Source organism: Poeciliopsis prolifica, unplaced genomic scaffold (genome assembly GCF_027474105.1).
Source record: "Poeciliopsis prolifica strain line A6 unplaced genomic scaffold, Auburn_PproV2 SCAFFOLD032, whole genome shotgun sequence".
NCBI lineage: Eukaryota > Metazoa > Chordata > Actinopteri > Cyprinodontiformes > Poeciliidae > Poeciliopsis > Poeciliopsis prolifica.
The window spans coordinates 1,167,726-1,191,004 of NW_026562407.1; the positions used below are offsets into that span (position 1 = coordinate 1,167,726).

The 23,279-nt window shown below is 40.3% G+C and overlaps 1 protein-coding gene across 1 annotated transcript; it reads left to right on the top strand.

The window, feature by feature from the left end:
* Positions 1-1,009: 1,009 nt before the first annotated feature.
* serpinh2 (serine (or cysteine) peptidase inhibitor, clade H, member 2) lies at positions 1,010-22,971 on the top strand. Its single transcript, XM_055051170.1, has 5 exons — positions 1,010-1,152; positions 3,078-3,706; positions 9,410-9,502; positions 9,971-10,203; positions 21,907-22,971. Exons 2-5 carry the CDS (start codon positions 3,085-3,087, stop codon positions 22,210-22,212), a joined length of 1,254 nt encoding a protein of 417 aa, XP_054907145.1. The 5' UTR covers positions 1,010-1,152; positions 3,078-3,084; the 3' UTR covers positions 22,213-22,971.
* The last annotated feature ends 308 nt before the right edge of the window (positions 22,972-23,279 follow it).

Consider the following 23,279-nt stretch of genomic DNA (forward strand, 5'->3'; position numbering starts at 1 on the left):
CTGTTGATTTAGCAACTTTTAGTTGTGAAACTTTTTAAATATGGCGTATCAGATGAGATCAAAAGTATTTCTTAGGCTATAAGGCGCCAGTTTGGCTAAAAACATCACTGTCAACACACTGTTCCCATGGTGAAACAAGGCGATGCCAGCATCATTTTGCACACATATCAAACATCCCATAGTTCAAACTACAGTCACAGGTTGAACAATTTTTCCATAATAAATATTTAGCTAACACTGATTAGCTTACCATCAATTCATATATTTTACTTTGCTGATTTTTTTTTTGTTGTTGTTATCGTATGGAATGCTTTTGTATAAAATAAATGCGAATTAATTTGCAATTATTTTCTGTAATTATATGAGAGGTTTATACCAATATAAACATATATTGATATAATGTTTATTGTGTCCCAAATATCAAATCTCTGGTAAATTTAAGCCCTAAAACAATCTTAATGCTGCTCAGGGACACATTCTGCGTTGGACCGGCCCTGTCCAATCAGGACCAGCTCCCCTGATTGGACAGGGCCCTGATTGCAAATTGTGTCATATTTGCAAGTTAACATTAATAAGCACCGAGGTGTGTGTCACGTTTAGTGGCCAGAAAGAGGAAAACTCATCCAGGATTGCTAAGGCGAGGCAAGAAGATCAGTAGCGACCCCGCTTGAATAAATAGGAGAACTGCAGCCTCCTCCTCTGAGAAAAGGTTTATGATGCGAGGAAAGTTTAGTTTTATTGAAAGAAAAAAAAAATATTCCACACTCTAGATTTATCACTTTAAATCGTGCATTATGTAGATTTTGCAGCCTTATTCACTCAGTTATTAAACTGCCATGTTTACTTCAGAGCAATAGGAAAACTTACATCTGCAACAAGTTGGAAACCGCGTCGACTTTTATTCGACTTCAGATTCAGTCCTGCTCGCCGCGGTCCGCTGAGCCTGGAAGTTTCGAGAAAAAACAGGGAAAAATCCTTCCTCTCTTTCCTGCCACGTCTGAGCCTCCGGTTCGGTACCGCGAATCACTTCCTCCGGAGGCTCAGGTGGGAAGAGAGAGAGAAAGAAACAAAGAGAGAAATTAAAAAAGAAAGAAAGATTGAAAGAAAGGAAGAAAGGCGAGCTGCGGGGAGAGACGAGTGAATGAATTAACGGTAAATATGAACAAATCGAGCCATTCTTCTCTGTTTCCTCTCTGTTGGTCGTCAGGAGGTTTTTATTTTAATTTTGGGAAATCAGAACCGAGCAGGCAGAACCAGACAGCAGATGTTTCCCGTCTCCTCTCAATCAATAACTCGGGGTTTTCTTTCCCCCCTCCCCAACATCATGAATGCTTTTTAGTGTATCAATTTCACCCGCTTGTTCAGTTTGAAAAGGTTTTTCTTCTTCTTCTTTTTTTTTTTTTTGCTACTTCATCGAACTTAATTGTCGCACTTTGATTTTTTTTGGCGCTGCAGGAGAGATAATTATCAAGCGGGGAGGAATTTACACACGCACAAAAAAACATCCAGTTGGCTGCTGCTGCTGCTCTGCAGGAGCGCTTTGCGCATGTAGGAGTTTTAACAGCGACGGGGGGAACCCTCCGGCTGTTTATATAGCTTCATCTCAAATATTAACAGCGAGCTAAAGTAGCTGCTCAAAGGGAAGAATGGAGCTGCACTCTTCTGCTTGCATTGTAACTCAGAGGGGTGCGTTCCTCTCATCCTCCACCTCCAGAGCTCTGCTCAAGTACCTTCTTTCCCCCCTGGAAGCTTTTCAGATTTTTGTCATGTTGCAGCTGTAAACTTCTTATGGGTTTCCTTCAACAATGGCTTCCTTTTTTTTTTTTTTACCACCCTTTCAAAGCCCCAGACTCGTGCTATTAATGAAACAATAGTTGTGTTTTGGACAGACTCTACCGTGTGGCTCTCTGTAGAGCTGCTCCAGAGTTACAATGGGTCTCTTCAGTGTCTCTCTGATTATTTCCTGAAGGTCACAGGCAAAAAAACATGTTGATCTTCAAATAAAGTTGTTCCTTGAGGTGCTTTGGGCAGTTTATGTGGCATTAAATCCTTCCTGATAAGAAATCCAAGTCCAGGCTCTAATTGTTTCTCCAGTTACCTTGTTTGGCTTCTTCCATAATTGATGCTGTCTTTTCCTGTCAGATGAGGTGGACGGCCATGTTTTTGTAGGTCCGCACCTTTTTTTCTAAAGCTCTTACACTGGCTCCTAGTACCTCAGAGAACAATCTTTAAGTACTTTTGTTTTTATAAAATAATTTAAGGGGTCAGTGTTGTGATATCTGCCTTCCAGACCACTCAGGTCTCCCCCAGAACCAAACATGCAGTAGCAGCAGACAGTTTTTATGCCCCACAAACTTCCAGAAAGCTGCAAAACGACCAAAACAAGCCCAAGTGTTTATTCATGTGCCTTTGAATTAGGTACATGAATAAACCTAATCAATAACAAATATATTGTGATCAATACCAGTAGAAAACATCTGATAGAATATTCAACATTCAATAATTCCTTAACCCCAGAATTGCACAGCATTCTGGGGGATGTAGGCAGACGGAACCTCAACCTCTAACGGCCGCCTGGCTCAGGTCGGTGGGATCAACTAGCAACAACCTGCTGAGTTACAGCTAAAAAATAAACAGCATGGAGTGAAATCTGTGGATAAAACAGAAAAAGGTCCCACCTCCAGTTTGGCAGCATTTTAGATATTTAAAAGAAAAAACTAATTAATACTTATCATTATTGACTGACATGGAATTTATATTTCAGCCATGTCATCCAGCCCTGTTAACCAGAATGCTGATCAACATGTTTGATGTATATAAAATGTAATATCTAGTCTCTCTAGTATATTTTGTGTTGTAAAGCACGTTGAGCTGCTTTATTGCTGAAATGTGCTATACAAATAAACTTGACTTGATTTTACTTTGCCATTGAAAGGGGCTGAATACTAATGTACACCACTTTGTATGTCATTTCCTTTCCAGTTCATAATTCTGCAGTGACATGCTTTTGTCACATGAAATTCCTGAAGGTTGTGATGAGCGCAGCCTCAGACTGATGGTTTTGTGCTCTGCTGCAGGCCCGCCATGCTGTTCAGACTCGCCGTTTTCCTCCTGGTTTCTCTGCTCGTCTTCCTGGTGCAGAGCAGCACCACTGAATCGTCAAAGAGCCCCGCCGCCTCAGTGAGCCCCTCTCTTCGTCCTCTTGTGAATGACCCGAGCTGGACTCTGGGTGTGCGCCTCTACCAGGCCCTGCGCTCCGACCCCAGCTCTGTAAACACGCTCTTCTCCCCTCTCCTCTTGGCGTCCTCGCTTGAGGCGGCGTCTGAAGGCTCGGGGGGTAAAACCGCCGAGCAGATTCGAGAACTTCTCAAGCCTCCTTCTGGGACCAAAGAGGCTGTTGGGGAACTTCTCTCCTTGGCGTTGACAAGCTTGGTTAAAGCTAACGGGACTAGCTTCCAGATCCACACATCCTCTGGTGTGTTCACCAAGCAGGCTCCTGCCATCAGTCAGGCTTTTGCGAAGGAGATCCAGAGCCGGTTCAGGCTGCAGCACCGGACGCTGGGGGAAGGGGACGCCAAGGCTGACCTGAAGCAGCTGCATGAGTGGGCTGAGGCTGCGCTCAGTGGGAAGGAGATGGCTCCTCTGGAGGCAGAAATCAAGGCTAAAGCTGGAGCCATGATCCTGACAAATGCTCTTCACTTTAAAGGTTTGTGGTAAAGCAGAGTCGTGTGCTGAGTTTTGATTGGGGCGGTCCTCTTTCAACCCAACCATGTTGCATGGTAGAGTTGAGGTGCATGTTCACACTGGGGAGCAGGTGTGTCCCAGTTTGTTTTCCCATCTTGACAAGTTAAGGTAGAGCAATATGTTTCTTAAAAATAGTTTGTAGGGGAGAAAGTACCAAAGTGGTAGAGGTAAAGCAAATTTTCTCCATTTAAATTATCTTTCAGTAACAATAGCCGTGTTTCCATGAAGGAGTTTTTTTTATGCACAGTTTTAAATGTCAGTAGAAAAGGTTGATGGAAATTTGAAATATCATCATTTTTATCATTTGATGAAAAATTTGAAAAATGAACTTTTCTCTAAACTTGATAACTAGTTGTGCCACCTTTCGTAGCAACAGATGCTATGAAGACTTTTCAAAAACAGACAGTGAGTCTCTTAAATCTGGATTTTGGCTCATTCTTCCATGCTGGATTGATTCAACCTGCCACATCAGAGGAATTTTGACCGTGAACTTTGACTGATTGATTTCAAACCTTTATTGATTTTTCTCTAGCCATTTAGAGGTGGAGTTCCTTGTATCCCTTGGATCTTTGTTTTGCTGCATCGTCCAAGTTGGTTCGAGCTTAAAGTCACAAAAATGGCTGGACATGGATTTTCACAGCACCACCATGTTTGACTGTTAGTTTGAGGTCTTTGGACATTTGTCTCAGCAGTAAATATAATATTTGGTGAAAAATCTCTCTGTAGTTTCAATCTTCTTCTTCTTTTGCTCTTTTTATTATCTTTCTAATTAGTTTTGTCTACATTTGGTTGTAAATGTGCTTTAATTTCTTATCTGCTACTTATGAAATGTGATGCAGTAAATACATAGACCACAAAATGTCTTAAAATTTGAGGTCCATATCTCTCATCCCTGAGCCAGAGTTTCAATTCAAGTGTGGCAGTGGCCTATTCAAAGTCCAGACAGAAGTCCAATTGATGCTCAAATGTTCTCTGTTTGGTCCAATGGGGAAAACATTTCAGTTTCTGGATCAGGTGAACTTGTATGGATATAACCCAGAAGATATTAAGCTGTAATTGAAACCCTTTTTTGACAAAGTGTTAACTTGGAGAAGCCGAAGACAATTACACACCTCAATCATCAGATTATTTAAAAGAAATTAATAGCAAAAGAACTGTTCAGCTGTGCACTACTGTGTGGTTCTCTAAAATCCCAGTAAAAGACGTTGAAGTTTGTGGTTGGAAGATACTGAACTGGTTTTCATCCCTGATAAACCAAATCTATAAATACAAGGTAGGCAGTTGTGTGTCTTTGTGTTGTCATGTCTGGGGCGAATCCCGTCTGGAGGAAGGTATAACTGTGTATAGAAAATGCATGGATGAATTCAGGCGATACTCCAGTTACATAATTGTTTGGATAAAATAGACATGAAACACTGGAGCGTCTCTGCACAGAGCAGAGTCATGTTGAATTACCCAATCTGTTCATTTTGGACCCGTTTGCGGCGCTGAATGGTGGTGAAGGGGGGGGGGACGCAAAAACCTTGCATGTGAATATGGCACCATTTTTCTCCTGCTCAGACAGCAACATACCCTCTGCAGGCTGCATGCCAGCATGGCCACCTGCGCTCAGAGTGCGCGTCCTTGATGCATTGGACTCCAGCTGGTGGACGCTGCGGATAAAGGATGATTCTGGGGTCCGTCGCTGAGAGCGAATCCATCTTTCATTGGCGTTTGCGGTGTTGGCGTGGGTGGGGGTGATATGTCGTCTTAAATAATTGAGTAACAAGTGCCCGGACCCTCTGCCTCGCCGTCATGCCTCACATCTGCGCTCGGAGCGCTCCAAGCCTGTCGCGGCGCAGCTCGGCTCTGTTCTTTTGTGGCAGGCTGCAGTGGCGGCAAGTTGTCATTGTTTCAGGCTCCAGTCCAGTCCATCAGAACCTCCATCTGTGATTTAATAGCTGCATTCCCAAAACATATCCATCTAATCCTTATCAGCCCTCCACTGTAGCAGCAGAGATGCGTCGTTAAAGGTGAAATGTTCCTTTCAAAAAGGAGCTGTGGGAGTTTTCCCTGCTGGCCCAACGAAATGGGCTTATTGTCCGTTTTCATGACGACCTTAAAGGAATTCAGTCTCAAAGCGACTGTGTCAATGCAACTCCTCCTGTTTCCACTCTCCAGAAAATCTGATAACGTGTTAAATATATTCTTCAGTTACATTTGTTCTCATTGTGCCGTCCCTCCTTGTTTTTCTTGCTTTTGTCGTTATTTATCAGACGCTTATCTCCCCCACCTGCCTCCTCCTCCTCCTCCTTTGTCCCCCGTTTGCGTCTTTATCTGCGTCTATCTGCTGCTGTTTTCCCCCTGCAGGTATTCTTTTTATTAGGCATCGGCAACTGAAGTGGGGACAGGTTGAGAACCCCCTCCAAAAACAACATTCTCTAAACAAAGTAGGCATTGATAAGCAACTTAATTAATTTTCCTTTGTTTGAGGATTCGACTCTATTATGAAATTAGTTTTTTTTTTTTTTTTTTTCTCCGTGCAGCAATTCTCGTTGGTTCATTAATTTTGTGGTTGGAAATGTATAAATTAGATTATTCAGACCATGACGGCACACAAAGTAGATTACGGAAAATTGGATTCCTATAGTGTTGATTCGCAATTTAGAGGTGGTCGATAGTTTGCTTCTCGCTCCTACTAGCTGCTTTTATTTATTTGTTTTTGATTTCAGGCTCCTAAATTAGTGATGGCAGTGATTGGGCATTGTCCTCTGACAAGGTGCCAGCTTTCCTTTAGGTAAAAAAATAATCGTTAGTGAGTTGCAGTTCAGGGTGGAAGTACAATGGTTGCAATGAGAACTTTTCTAAAATTGCAATAAGAAATGATCAATTTTTGGGCCCTGTTAATAGATCTGTATCTGGAGTTTGAGTTTATTAAAAATCATATAAATACTGGGAACATACACTGAAATATTCGATGTGGGTAATTGGTTCACTGATAATTCTTATTATTTTTTGATTGTGTTAAAAACAACTAACTATATCAATAGAATTGCAACATTTCAATTATAATCAATTAGTGTCAATCGTTTAGATGACATTAAACGACTTATAAAATATAGATTCCTGTTTTAGCAGCCTCTTTTGTTTTCTTTTTCTTCATATCAAGACATCCATCTGATATAAAGACACTTTTTTTATTTTGTTCTTTAGTCAGTTGCAACTTCTACACTGAAGAGGAGCTGCTGTTTAGCAGTTTAGCTAGATTGTGTTCACTTGTTGGGGGAACAAAGTCAGAATCTTTTGAACGTACACTTCCTAGATGGAGGACCAGGTCAGTGGTTGGTGGTGAGCTCTTTCTTTTTTAACTAAGGACAGACATAGATTTGTGAATGGGTTGCATACAAAGAAACACTGGGGGGATTGGGCAGGGTTAAATTAAGGAGCAAAACTCTAAGAACAGTAAACTAAGGGACTTTGGCTGACGTGGTTGAAACGGAAATATTGGTGCTTCAGAAGCTCGTCTTGGGAGTTCTTGTACATGCTGGTTAATTAATTCAGGCTTTGTTTTGTTGGAGAGAAACACCGGTGACAGTGGAAGAAAAATAATACAGTGAAAGGAACAGGCGAGGCAAAGTTACACAAGGTAATGCAAGAGCACAGGGGGGGAAACAAGTCCCTGCATATTTATCCTCAAATAATAGCTTCTGAAAGCCCACTTCGCCACGCAATCAGAAGTTGATGAGGAAGCGGAGAAAAATTGATCACTCTCACTGATTTCAGTCTGGACTTTTGCTGAAAGTTGAAGCACAGTTGCAGTCAAAGGTTTTTATTCATTCATGTGCGTAAATGTCAGTGATTTTTAGCTTTTAAAGATTTACTTCCAAATGAATTTCCAGGGTGAGATTATGAACCAGTTAAACATTTTAATTATTTTAAGGAATAAAAATAGGACACAGGAGTTTAAAGTTAAGGTCCATTTTCAGAATCGGTCAGAATTATACTTACAGGCTCAGAAGTACATTGGCCACATAGATTTTGTAGTAAGTGACCAGCTGACTTTTTTTTATGTCTTCCAGCAAATATGAATGGAGTTGAGGTTTTAGCTTTGACCAGTTTGATCATTAAGCCTTTTTCCAGAATGGTTTTCAAAGTTGGATAGTTCTGTCAAGTCTCATCAGTTTCATCAGGGAAAGCTTTTAAGATTTTCGCTGGAATGTTTTAGACCGGACAACATCTTTTTTTTTTTTTTTTTTTTTAAGATATCGGCATCAACACTGTTTTCCATATTTCCACTTTTGCTGTTTGTGAATGTTCCCAAATATGTCTCACTTTGTCTTTTATTACTACTAGTAAACTTTAAATATGTTGGAAAACGTTGATTACCAGAAGGAAAAAGGAACTGCTGTCAAAAAGCAACAATTTCTTTTTAGGGCACAATTGTTGGCCTCATTTATTTATTTATTTATTGCGCAAACTAAAATGTTGTCTTTTTTAAGGATGTGAATTATGGAAATGCTAGTCTTTCTGTAAAATGAGATCTGGATTTCATAGGAGTTTTATCTGGTTAATTAAAGGTCAGAATCTATTAAGTATGATCTTCTGCATGTGTAGAAGCTGCATCATCTGGTATTGGTGGTAAAGATGGCATCAACACTTGGCTGTGTGAATGTTGATGTTTTTGTTGTAAAACGAGCAGTAACGTTCTGGTTTTCTCCTGGACTATTAGAACATTAAATAAGATGAAGGGATGTAAAAATACATCAAAATATGAGGTTCGTCATTAATCTGAAAATGTTTATTTTCTACATCGCCTTCCTCTTTTTTTGCTTAGTCTAATTGAAATGGACAAAAGTTGTATAAAAAGGTCAAAACAACACACATAGTAAAATATTTATTTTTTCTTAATTTGATTTTGTTGTTGAAACAGGCTGTAGTTGTCTGAAGTTTTTTTCTGCAAAGAGCCAAAAGGAGGCTCTTTGAGTTTTTATTGTCAGTCTTTTTTTAGGGGCCGCAATCTGTAAAATGTCACCTTGCGTACGTTTTGCCTCCAAATCAGATCAATCATCCAACAATGGGAACAAAACATGATGCTTCACACTCCTTTTAATCTGAGCCTTTGATCACGATAAGTTATCAAACTGTCTTCACTCCGTAGCATTGTGTGCTGAGAGTGGAGATTTTTCCAAAAGATTAATCAGTAATGAGTCATCATTTGTTGTTGCCAAAGCCGGTCTGAAGTGTCATTCACAAAGGCCCAAATGGTCATAATTTCGTCAACCCACACACTCGGACACACAGACACACACTGTGATGGTCCGGCGGCTCTGAAAGTGTGTTTTGAGGTTATTACAACAGTAATTCCACTGCTCTCAGCCCCTCTTAAACTGACAGCTGTCATGGGGGGAGTTAGCAGGGCCAAGTGGGACATGTCGGACAATGAACAGTACACAGTGGCCTTCTGGACTCTATAACAGCCTCTGCAAAACTCAGCAGCTTTGGGAGAGGTTTACATTGTTTAATTGGCAGTAAATGATCGATAATTCATGCTCTGTGTTGCCGTAAGAGGCCCGCATGTATTCTTAGGGATGTCGTGTCCTTTTGAGTCCCTTTAATCATCTACAACTTTCAATGATTTTCATGGCTTTTTTCCCCCCTTGCGTTTAAGATGTGGTTGTGTGTTCAGGGCTGTGGCAGTGGGAGCTGAGCGAGGAGAGCGCCGATCGTCGCACCTTCCTGGGGAAGAAATACACCAAAGTGATTATGATGCACAGAGCAGGTAAAGACATGAAAGATAAAAACATGCAGCTGGCTGCTTTTTGATGTTAAATAACTGAAAGTAAAAGAGATTCAGCTTCTGTAAGGTCCAATCTGTTTCCCACCCATTTATCATGGTGCACCTTATGATTTATTAAGCATGCTCTCTATATTTTATGGATTGTCTTCAAACAACAACAAGGCAGAGTGAATTTGTGCCATTAAGGCAGTAAAAGACGTCAGAAAGATGCATTGTGCTCATTTTAATGCTATTTTTATAATGTCAACTTCAATTTGAGAGAAACTTAGTTCACTTTATGGCTCCAGCTTGAAAGTCTGGCTTCCTGTTGGAGTTCAGCCGTGTCGAACGGCGCAAACTCAAGTGGCTGTAAAAAAAAAAACATGTCTGCTGAGAGCTTCAACACTGAAGTAGTAAAATATAAAATGCTCCTGTCCTCAATGCTGTGATCTTCTCTCACCCCTCCTGCAGGTCGGTATCGCTTCCATGAGGATGTTGAAAACATGGTGCAGGTTCTGGAGACGACTCTGTGGGGAGGCAAGGCCAGCCTTGTGCTCCTGCTGCCCTTTCATGTGGAAAATCTGGCCAGGCTGGACAAGCTGCTGACCCCAGAGCTGCTGTCAAAGTGGCTGGAAAGAACCGCCGTTACCGGTGTGGCCCTTTCTCTGCCCAAGGCAAACATCACCAGCTCACTCAGTCTGCAGGTTGGTGCACCGATGTTAGCTGCATGACAGTTTTCACTGTTTTCTGATGGAGCGGTGCTATTTATCAACATAAATGTTTTTATTCCTTACTTTTAAGAAGCTTCAGAATGGGAATTATGCAAGAATTTTCATCAGTGCTGACAGAGCTTCTGCATGTTGAAGCATGAAACAAAACAGTGTTATTTCTAGTTCATTTTTGTGATATTTTAAAGTACTTACTTTAATTCAGCATAGTTTGTCTCTGAGTAACGATGCTCATGCTACAAAAGTCTTGGCTTATTCAAAGACTGGCTTAAATCCGATTATAAATGCTGCAATTTCAGATGTGAAGGAAGGTGATGCTGGACAGTTATTCTCCTGAGGTTGGAGTCATTTTTATCTTCATTCATAATAAATTAAATATCACCCAAGTTTATCAAGATTTATTATCTACTGTATACATTTTTTTTTGTTTTGTATTTCAAATAAACTTCAAATGATTGAAATGTTGCAACTTAGTGGACAGTAATGCCCTGCAAGTTATGTTTAAAATTACATAATAGTACAGAACCAGCAGATATGCAAAAAAAAAAAAGATTTATTAAAAGAGATAGCATAATTTAAAAGGAGTTTTAAAATACCAAGTCAGAATTAAATAAATTAAATGCATTTCGGTTTTTGGAAAAAAAAAATATTGAAACAGTCTGTCTAAAGAATCCAAAGAGAGTAGATACATCATATTTTTTTTTTTCAAATCTGACCACAAATTCAAAAATAGATTCCACACTATTATGATTTTCTTTTCACAAACTGTACAGAAATTCTGTGCACGTCTGACACCAGCCATGCTTTCATTGCTGTTATTGGATTTAAGTGGGAAAGCAGCAGCCAGGTGCTGCAAATCAAACACATCTGACTATCTAATTGTGGCCAGATCTATAAATAAATGAGCTTTGGTAGTTTGTTGCTCTTTGCAAAGTTCTTTACTTTTTCGGATTTAGATTTTTCAGACTCTGGTTTTGTTTGTGCATTTTTTTAAAACACTCTGAACATCTCAGTACTTTTTAACTTTGAATCTGTTTGAAGACTTATTATCTGTTAATTTCACAAATATTGAAAAATTGCCTTTTTGCCTTCTGGAGACTCTTCACACAACAGGCAGTTGCAACCCAAATCCGACTTTGTTTCTCAGCTTTCTGAAAGACTCAGTTTCAACCTTTGCTCTATAAATGTTGAACTGCAGCTTATGGTGACAAAGACATGAGGAGCAAAAAAAAAAAAAAAAAGAGACAGACTGGAAGAATAGTTGGACCAGACGTATACAGATGACATGGAAGTAAAAGCTTTTTCCCAGAGGAAGGGCATGCTGACTGAAACCGATTACCATGTCCTCCTTGTGTGCACGCTGTAACCTCATCACGGACTAATGAAATCTGCTCTGCCCTCGTTTCTAGTTTGACAAACATCTTTGTAGAGCTACACTGCCATGTTGCTCTGCTGGCCGTGCCCTGAAGAACAAGCTTTTGACATTAACATTGTCGGGACGCTCCGGGGGAGGAGGAGGCGGCTGTAATCTAGTGCCGAAGCCTGAAACGACTCCTGGTGACACGGCTGTGGCCATGAAAGAGTTTGTCAAAGAGTTTGAAGGGGGAAAAAAAATTGTTGTAATACCTGTAAATTTATGAATCAGTGTTTTGATTATGTACTCAAATTTGGCCTGTGATTTTCTGAGTCATCACAGCCCAGGTGTGTTTGATGAATAGTGATGAAAAAGGCTTCGGCAGGTTACCTCTGTCCGGTTATAGCAAGGTTTGAATAAATCTCCCGCAGGAATGGTACTGTTCCTGCAGTTTTAATAAGATGCGAGACAAAAAGACACAGCCTAACAGTCTCCTGCATGTTGCACTGCTGGTCAGCTGGCTGAACAAAGCCAACTACACATTTCCTCACAAATCTACAGCTACTAAGCAGATAGCTAATATAATAGCATATTATATCAGTTGTTATATTAACTGATATATCAGCTAAGATTATGATAACTGTTGCTAATATGATATATTAACTAATATAATTTCAGCTAGTATTGTATTAGCTTCTATGAAGCAGCTGATATAATCTGTTCATTATATTACGTTTACGGTTAAACTGTCAAATGAAAGCAATATGTAGGACAATGTCCATACGACATGTAAATACGAACCATTACCATTTTTCCTTTTATTTTTTTGTGGCTTTAGAAGAGTTTAATTTTGATTTTATTTTTTACTGATCCGTCTTTTAACTGAAACCTTAACTGAAATATTCTACACTGTTATAGTTTTAAAACAGTTTATAATATGTGAAGGCTGTTCTTAGTAAACAAGTACAACAGTAAAACCTTTGATTCTCAGTCACACCTCAAAAGAATGTAAGTCTCTCAAACCCAGTAGTGTCTACAGGGTTTGAGTCTGTCAAATGTGAGTAAATAGATGCCATATATAACTGTAATAACAAATGTGGTAATGCAGTTATTACAGCAGTATAAATTACGGCTGATCATGTTTTACATTCTGAGATTTTTACCGTGTCGTGTGCTCTCACCATACCGTGAGATTTTCTAATCAGGCTGAGCTGCTCTGCCCTCTGGCCGGTGACAGCCCGGCATGTCTTCATTGATGGTTATTCTTCCAACTGCGTCTGGCAAATAATTGCTCATCACCGTTGGTTAATTCTGTTTACCACTCTGTCTGTCAGCGCTTGGGTCGGCCATAGCCTTGAGATTAGAGGGCAGCATCTGGACAAATAGATGATTATTGTTATGTCTGTGTGTGTCGTGTGTGTGTGACCGTGTATGAGAGCAAACAAAATCAGCCTCCTTTGAGTCAGGTTGAGCAGATTCTGACCCCCTCCCATCCAGATGCGCCCATTTCCTGTTTCACCCCTGTCCTCGCCCTCTTATCAGTCCCAGAGATCTAAATCCTTTCCCTTTTTTTTTGTGGGACTCACATGTTCCTCTAATATGCTATCACCGAGCAAGTGTATCTCAGCCCTTCTGACCTAAATGGAAGTGACATTCGGCAGGGAAGTGAGCGAGAGATGTGGAGGAGCGTGGTGGCAGAGGGGGTCAAAGATTGCTCAGGGACAAGGTGGAGAGCGTAACACGAAACTATAAATAGCGGTTAAATTTAGCTTTCTCTTTTTTTTTTCCCTCCGTTTTCCAATTTGTGGTGTTTTCCTCCGAAGGGCACATTACGTCGGGGGTCCGCGGTCGGAGACGAAGAGCCCTCTTAACAAGAGGTCAGCGATAAGCCACCCTTTTCCCTCAGTGATCCTCCTCTGACCAGGACACACACCCGCACACACTAATGGCCAATGCTGAGGCTGGATCTCCAACCGGTGACTAAGACATATGAGTGTGCGCCACAGAGCTCACTCAATCATAGCTAATGAGGTCAAGAGGGCATCAAATATTTACAAGAGCTCAGTCCGCCGTGTACAGTGTCGAAGGGGCTGCTGTTTCGACGCAGCGTTGTCAGACCCACGTATGAATTAACCAGATGTGCTTCATTTGTGTAGCTGCTTGCTAAAAGCAAAAGCTCCTTTCTTTCACCTCTTTTTTTTTTCTTTTCTTGTGCCGATATGGCCTTGCGGAATAAAAACAAGCTGTTCTTGTGTGTACGCGAACAAGCTGAATGAGACACTGAGCATATTGACCATGCAAAAGAGGTAAAAGCCCATGGAGATAATACACCAGTGGAGCTGATGAGATCCAATAAAGGAAGAGAGAGGCTTTGAAGTCTTAAGGGAGCCGTGAGAAATAGAGCTTTTTGTTTATTTCTTCCTCTGAGCCCGCATCATCAGTGGCTCCATGAAATGAAGCCGGGATGATGCCAGAGCCGCTGCATGCTTTAAGCCACCCACTCAGGATGTTATGGGCAGCGCCGAATTAGCCAGAACGTGTCTGCATTTGTTCAAGGTGGCAGCGGCTTAGAGCAGCGTCTCCGGATGGTTAGTGGTGAACCAGAGGGAACTGCAGGTGTGAGCTCTGGAGGCAGAGACAGTCTGTCTCCAGGTTTGTTGCTATGATTGTCTTTCACTTGGTTTGTAGAAAACTCTTTCCATGCTGACAAACTACTAAAATTGCTCATCTAATTCCCTTAACTCTGCATATATTTTTGCACCAAACTGCTACTTCATATTTGCCTCTTCTTCAACACCTTGGAATAATAAACTGCAGGAAACTGAGACTGAAGACAAATATGCAGATCAGACCGATAGCACAGTTCACGAGAATGATAATCGAGATTTGTGGTTTAAAAGGTGCTTAGGGTGAAGCTAATCTTCTAATGGCATCAGTTGTAGATTCGGCAATCTGGCTGTTAATCATCATGGGAGCATATTTCAACACAAAGTGTTGTCAGAACGTTTGGGAATGTGCTGACTTTATTCAGGTTCTCGAATGTATGCATAGAAAACATTAGGACATTCTTGTAAAGATTCATCTCGGTTTTATGTGTTTTATGACAAAAGGACTTTTCTGGTATGGAAATGACATTTTTCATACTTGAACTTCGGTCTTCTGTTTTATAATGCGCTGCCAGCGTGTTATGGGTCACCTGACTCAGAGCAGCTCGTCTCACTCAGCTTGCAGCACACATTTCTGACTCCGTTCCAAAATTAGGACTATCACTTGGCAAAACACCGATTGCATGGTCTTCTCTTGACATTTAAAATGCTGTTGCAGTGGACCACTCATTTCTGTTTTGCACAAAGGTGCAAAATAGAAATGTAGCACAAATAGATAGTTTTTTACAGGTTTGTGCCTGGTCCCACCCCAAGTCATTTTCTGACCAATGGGATCAATGACTGTCACCCACATGGCTTTGTATACTAATTATAGTTCGCTTGCAAGAAATCACAATGTGAAAGCAAACTACTGCACCGAACCAAAAACATAAAGTCTGCTTTTGGTCCAAACCAAAAGACTTTCCTGGTGTTAATATGTTCTTAAGTCTCTAAAGTGTGAGTCAAGTCAAGTTTTAAGTCTAATACCAACTAAGTACCAAGTAAGCCTTTCTCAAAGTCTAGTATTGAGACTTTAAAGACCTAGTCTGAGTCACATCTCAAGACTTTCAAGACTGAATTTATTACATATCAAGTCTTCACTATGTCTCATCTTGAAAGCTCGAGATCAAGACAACTCTCAAGTCTCTGAAAACAGAGTCAACAATAAATGTAGGTTCTTTATCATGTCTCTAGCCTTTTGAAGTTTGATTTTAACATTTAGATTGGTCTTTCTTTTGGTCCCTGGACCTCTTGAGGTCTGTGGATGTCCCCTAGAGGTCAGCAAGGCAGTGCATGTAAATGGCCGTTCATTTACTTTGATGTGAGCTCAAAGTGCGACGTGTACAGTTTGCTTTCGAAAGGGTTGTGTTTAAAAATATTAACGGATAAGTAGCTTATGAGCGGGTCGCTCAAAAGAAAAGCTGATGATGGAAAGAAAAGCACACCAAGACTACTTACATGACCTGAGAAATTCATGTTTGCAAGAATATTTTTCAATTTCACCTATGAAAAGGTGAGTTGTAGATCTCTTATTATTGTTACAACACAGTGTCGTGTTTTTGTGATGGCAATTTTAAGCTAGGTTGTCTGAGTGTTGTTAAATGGCCCTCAGCCTGAGAAAGTTTGAGAAACACTGGTTTAGGTGGAAGTGTCACAATAACAATTGGCATGAAGGCCTGGATCCATCCTGCTGCTTATCAATGGGTCAGTTTGGTGAAAGGGGTTTTCAGGCCATAAGTACCAACTATTGTTTAAATGGCATAACCTACCTGAATGTTGTTAATGATGTCGATCTTTTTAAGACCACCATGTCCAACCCGTCGCTAGCAAGTTGCAAATATAATCTTTAAGCCAAGATCTTGTAAAATAAAAAAAAAGGTAAAAATCTTTTGTCCTGTGGTCAGTTTGGCCAATAAAGCTACAATGTTACGAAATAATGATCATAGTGATTCTTCCTCTTCCTCGCTCTGTCTTGACATTGTTGATATGTGAGCACTTAGACACAAAAGTCAAGGTCAGTGTGAGTACACCTGAAGTCACACAAAATATTCATTTTAACACTTTGACAAGATATGCAACTGAATCTTATTGTTCTCGTGCGTATGCCCCTGAGAAACAGTTTTATGTCTTTTATGCAGACAAATTATTTTTTCTCTGTTGAAGGCTTTTGTTAATGGACTTTGTCTATTCAGCAACATTCTGAAAATTATCTCTGAAATTGTGAGATGATTTGATAGAAACTTTTAAAATTAGTCTTACTTCCATAAAGTCCCCTTTGCTCTGGGTCTTTATGCAATTTACTGTCTTTTTTTTTTCCCCCATTGCTTTCTCACTCAATATCACCTTGAAATCTTTATTTTTTTATATATTTGATTGCCTTTTCTCAAATATTTGTACAAAGAATTAGCAAGAGATTATTTTTTTTGATGGATGTCAGTTTTCATTTTGAGCAGGGAGTTTTTTTGCCAGATTAACTTGGAAACAAAAAATGCTTAATTATACCCTTGGGGAAAATTTCCACTTTCACTGCTTGCCATTCCAAAAAACAAAACAAAACAAAAAAAAAAAAACAGAAAGAAAAAAAAAATGCAATATGCAGTTTGTAGATCTAAAACTTCACAAAAGACAATAAAAAAACAAAACAAAAGAAATGGCACAAATGGGGCTGTAAATAAACCAATTACACGAGAAATTTTCAGCTTACCTGTTTTGTTTAGTTTTTTCACTTTAGTTTCTCTGACAGGATACACCAGCTGTCTGTTGGTGGACAGCCATTATCTTGTAATTCTTAGGTTTTGATCTTGGCGTCTTTTCCCAGTTCATATCACGTGGTTTGCCTGCAGCAGTGGAAAAAAGATCTTCTCCTTAAGAGTCTCTGTTTGATCAGTTTCTTTTTCGCCGAGCCATAATTAAGGCTCGCTTTTAAAAGCTGCAGCGATTCCTCACAGATCCTCTATCATGCCCTAGGTGTCCCAAACTGCCCTTTCCACAACCCCTGCACTATAATAAATACACAAAGCTACTTAGTTTGTCCAGCCATTAAGGTGAAATAATGTGATGGTGGGGGTTATGTGTGCCCGGGGGCGGACGGTTTGCTTCTTCAGGCCTGGTTAGCGTTCACAGTGCCGCGTGCCGAAGAGGCCTCGCAGATGTTCACAGGAGGAAGAAACCGGCAGCTGACAGCTCCTCCGGCTCCCACTCGCAGACAAATGTCTCGTGGACGCCGCGTGTGGGGCATCAGCAGTCCTCCCAGAGCTCCTCCATCTAAGATTCATGCGGAGCGCCGAAGAGAAAGGGCAGGCAAAGAGCACCTCCCAGAGGTTTTCCTCCCGAAATAATGCAGTGCCACACCTCTGCAGGGCTTCTCTTACATCTCGTCCCCCGTGCTGCTTCTTGATCCCTTCGGTTTCACATTTCACCGCTTCCAAAAACAACTAAGCAAAGATTTTTTGTTACTTTTATTTATTTTATTTTGCTTTGCTGGAATGTAAAGGATTATCAGATTAGCCGATCTTGTCGTTTGAAGTTGATTTGGGCTGTTTATATTATAAAAATATTTTGTTTTTTGTAAAAAAAGAAAAAACAGGTGCACTGATTATTCAGCAGGTGACAAAGCTGTCTCTGGATTTAGTGGATTTTTTTATTATTATTTTCCTTTGTTGCAAAACTGACCAGTGACCAAAAGATTCAGCTCTCTAAAGTTCTGACTGTAATTTACATGATCAATGTTGCTTTAAATAACTGATTTTGTTGAAAAATAATGCTAATAAAAAGGTCAACGCACTGGTTGCATAGCAGGTGACTAAATGTGGTTGATTTTTCACCTTTAACAAAATTGACCTGCAATTATGCACAAATATTGTGGGCCATTACTATGATTTAGAAAAATGACTGACATATTTCAAGAGTGGAGAACGACTGAGCTTTTATAGCTCACTCAAACACAACAATCAAAAGCAGCTCTGAGCATGCAGCACTCTAAACGTATTTATGTAGAATGAAGTTTAGTTTGATCTGATGTTATTTAAAGTTAATTTAAGGCCTGAATGAGACAATATATCAAGAGCAAATCCTCATAAAGAGCAAAGACTGGCTCATTTTATGTGATAGTGACTTTTTAAATAAACATTAAGGACCTTGGTTCTGATGCCACTCTTTGTCCTGTATCAAAAATCAATAATTCCTTAATATTAATGGAAAAAAGTACCACTAGCAGATTATTTGAGATAAGAAAATATCTTGTTATAAGTGAAATAATCTGCCGAACTTTTATTTTTTCATCAATATTAAAGAATTGACTTAAAACAAGCTACTATATGTTGTTGATAAATCAGTTTTGTCTTAATTCAAGTGTACTGAAATATTTGCTCTACAAACTAGACAGAAATGACTGATTTTGTGTTTTTGCAGTGTGTAAACTTGGACTGTATTCCTGTATTGTTTAGACATATGTTTGTAATTTTCACTTTCAGTTTTAATGGCTGACATATTTCAACACTAAACTTGGCAAAGACAAAAAATACAGCTACACAGTCTCTAATAAGAAAGCTATATTTGGTAAATGGTTTTGGTAGAATAAAAATCTCCAACTGTTGATTACTAAGCTTTTAATGCTGCTCTATTACTGCTTAACTAGAAAACAAAACCTGAGCATGGGCGGACCGAGACAGGGGCCAACGGGGGCCAGTGTCCCCATAGCTGGCCCTGGCCCCTGTACTGAAGTGATAACTAAATTACTAAACAAGAGAGAGGAAAGAAAAATGTAAATGCAACAATTACTGTAGATTTTTTGTTGGCATTTAAAAGTATTACTTTACTTTTAAGGCAATACTTTAAAATAGAGATAATGTATAAATACATAAAAATGTTCTTCAATATTGGTGGTGGTAGATGGATTAGTTTGATATAATCTTGGTAAAGAATGGCGAATATAAATGCACAGATGTCAAGGCAGATGACCTAAGTGAGTTTCGTTTATCGTCTGGACAAAAGTGAACTGAGAACAAATTTTTAAAAAGTTTTAACTTTGGTTTTAAATTTTTGATTTATGACTGAATTTTTCCACAAAAGATTCAGAACTCAAAATTCCAGTTTAATTATTTTTAGTTTCTTCTAAAAAACATCCTCAATTTTTTTTATATTTGTGTGTGTTGTCTGTCCATTAATGCAACCTTTTAGAGAAAATAATAACAAAAAGAAATCTTCAGTGTTTTACTATTTTCAACAAGAGATATTGAAAATATTCATGGAAACCAGGAAATAAACTATCAGGAAACCTGTAAGAATCCAAGTCATTCAGCACGCACTGTCATTCATCTTGTACAATTTGAGCAAAAGCTTTTTTATTGTTTCCTCCAACATTAAGAAAGCTTGAAATGGAGACCGAAAAGTTGCTAGAGCACAGAGTAACTGCAACGGCAAGCCTGTCAAAGAAGAATGAGGTGAGGAGAAAAAATACCAAGTCAGGAACAAAAAGGGGATAAAGTACAGGCAGAGGGTCAGATGAAGGATGGGCGACGCCAGGCGAGTGGCGGAGCAGCAGAGGAAGGCAGTGATGTAGTGGTGGCGGGGGAAAGGAAAGAGTAAAAGTGGAGTAATAATGGATGAACACAATAGAAGTGCATTAGAGCTGGAGGTGGCACTTGAGTTTCTGTGGAAGGAGGTTTTGTATTAAGGACACATCTGAATATCCCTGTAATTCTTGATCCAGGGTCATTTTTTTTTTTCTGCGAGTAGTTATGTAGAAAAGCAGATAATTTGTATAGATTATCTCCAAAATCGGTCCTGACAACGTCATGGAGGCACAGAAAATGTACCCATCCAGATGATTTAAGAGATGTCTTCGGTTTACTCAGCGGAAGTTCAAAGCGTGCCAGGAAATCACGTTGTCACCCTCCCGTCTCCTCTTCAGCTTCTTGCCGCGGCTTTCCCCACACATGGGTTCGCGCGGCCACACATGCACCCCCCCTCCCACCACCACACCCCACCCATGTGCTCTCATGTGGCCCCCAGAGAAGCCTGTCACTGTGAGTGGCCTTCTGCCACGGGAGGATAAACTACCTGTCACGCCGGCGACTTTCTGTGGAATTCATATCAGAGGCAAAACAAAGGAGGTGCTGAGGTCACGGGGCATCACTCTTAAATTATTCATCCTCTGCTTCCTCCTTCCGTCTCCTCTCGGCCTGTCGCCTACTTTGTTCTGCCAGATCACAACAAGGGCAACTGTCAGTGTTCTCCCCGACTCCCGGGCTTTTTTTGGGATGCTAAGTCAATAAGCGGCACGCCGAAGCCCCCCGTCGGAAAAGTTAGTGTTTTGGGAGGGTGCGTTGAGTTCGGGTTAATCACGTGACGAGGTTCAGGAGAAGGAGCACGTCTCCACTTCTGAATGTCACAGCATCATAAAAATTTTAAAATATTCTTTCCCTCCCACTCGTCGTTTGGTCTCCCTGAGTGCATAATTTATCAGCGTCTTGGCAGCTGCTTGTTTGCATACACTTTGCAGGACGTCTCCGAGTCGGATGGCCTGGAGATTCAGGGGTAGCTGATTTGAGAACATGTAGAGAGGAGAGTACGCAGACGCTCTGCTCCACAGGCTACAGATCAGGCTACAGTCATTCTGAGGATTTAGCAACTGGACTGTAAATGAAGGACAGAAATAAAAAAATGTCAATGAAGACACAATATTACAACTATTTCTATATTTACACACAGTTAAGCTCCAAACTATTCATACCCCTGGTCAGCAGGTGTAGCATTTCTCTTGTGACCAGGAGGTCGTGGTTCAATTCCAGCTTTCTCCTGTTGCATGTTGATGTGCAATGCACTTACAAAGCTGCGTGTCGCTGTATAAATGTGTTCATTTGTGTGGAAAAATGCTGCAAGTTCAGTCCATGTAAAATAATATTTATTGAATCTTTTTGCAAAATTAGCATATTAAGATATTAAACAACGTAAAGTTTGAAAATAACTTGCTTTTAGTTACATCTCTTTTTAATAGCTTGTGGAACCAATTTAGACACTCAATGAAACAATCTTTACTGCCACTATAATTTACCGGTGTTTACATGTCTCCACTGGTATTTTAATGTTGGATTTTTTGATTTGTGTTTATCTAGCTAGCACCAACTGCTGAGTTCTCTGTTTTAGCCCTATGTGTCCCTTCTGTTCAACCTCAAAATATTTTTTTATGTCTATTTTTCTAGCCGTCCAACCATGGATTAATGGTTTCACTTCTACCCCTAAATAGTAATTTTTGATGAGACAAAATTGCAAAATTAAAGACAATTTAAGCACTATGTTAAAGTTATTAATTTGCTGTTTGTTCCCTGATACGTTACTGTAATTTAGGTGGATTTTAAGCACACACTCTCATTCGGTTTTCTCTTATTTTCATTTGCAGATAATATTCCTTTTAGTCTCAGTGCCAGCCACTGTCAGCCCTAAAAGAGAATTTATTTAATGATAGCTAAAGAATAGTTAAAGTCAGATGAATCAACACTTCAGTCTTTATTTGGAAATCCTGGTTACCAGGCATAATTAAAAGGAAACTCATTTCCATGGAGACGTTGGTACTCACAATATGGAAGATGCCAAGGGAGGGCAACAAAGTCAATGTGGCGCCTCTTCTTCTATGTCCATGTTCAACATGCTCTGATGACTTGTGTTTTTGTCCAATTCCAGAAACATCTTTCTTCTCTGGGTTTGAGTGACGCCTGGGACCAGAAGGCAGCCGACTTCTCCAGGATGTCCGACAAGAGCAAAGGGAAGCTTCACCTGGGTGGCGCCCTCCACTGGGCTTCCTTAGAGCTCGATCCCACAGCTGGTGAGCAGGACGCAGATCTAGAGGAGGAGAACATAGAGCGACCCAAGCTGTTCTACGCCGACCATCCGTTCATCATCTTTGTTAGAGATAACGCCACTGGAGCCCTGCTGCTGATGGGCGCTTTGGACAACGTCGAGGAAGAGCTCCTACATGATGAACTGTAGCATCTCTTTCTACTTCCTGTCTTTTTTCATTTCTTCCACCGGTTCTTCTGTGGGACAGCTTGCTGGTTTCTGAGTGCAGACATCGTCATTCACTGCGGCACTCTTTCACATCACGCTGTCATACGCTGACACCGCCATAGTCTTTTGGCTGACTGGCACTGACACCGCCATATCCGACATTTACACTGTCACACACTCAGAGCTACACCTACACTGCATGTATAAATGATAACTCTGTACAAGACATTACTGAAGTTGACGGATACAGGATAAACCTCCAACTCAAGAGAAAATTGATGGCGTTTCTTTTTCTTCCAAAATCTGCCCCCACGCAGAACCCTTCAGAGACTGATCAAGTCAACAGACCCGACAAAAAAGATCACTGTAACGAACCGCCACACTGACACACAGGAGAGTGCTTAAAGAGACAGAAGCTCTCATTGTCCAAAAAACACCAGGACTGGATCAGGAGTGACACCGCGGTTGCTCTGGGTTTCCAGAGACCTGGACCAGCGTCCTCTGAGGGTCAACAGGGGAAGATTGATGGTCCACCCAAGTGCTTATTGATGAGTCGGATAATGCTAATGACCGTAATGCGTTAGAGTGTGTCAACAACATGGAGAGGATGGGCAAACCTTTTAATCTCTTAAATCCATCGCTGATCAATGATGCCATTTTATCAAATGAATCGAACTTGACTGACGTTGCGTGACCTAAATGTAACAAATTCATGTTAATTGATTTCAAGAGGTCAATGAGTTATTGACGGATGCGATTTAAAAAAAAAATAAAATCTAAAATCAATAATAATGTTGTGATTTTAGTCTTTTGTTTTGGGTCTTTGTTTCACTTTGTTCTCAGAAGTGGGAATTTCTTGTTGCAAATAGGAAAAAACCTGAAACTAACCTTCGTTTTCATCTGGCCTCGAACTCTTCCACAGATGAGTTTTGCTCAGTCGCTCATTTCATTCTTAAACCATGAACACTGACTCTGTTCAAGGCCAGAAAACCTGCTGTGCTTTATTTGTCGTTCTTGATCTTTTGTTGCCTCCTGGTTGAGGTCACTTT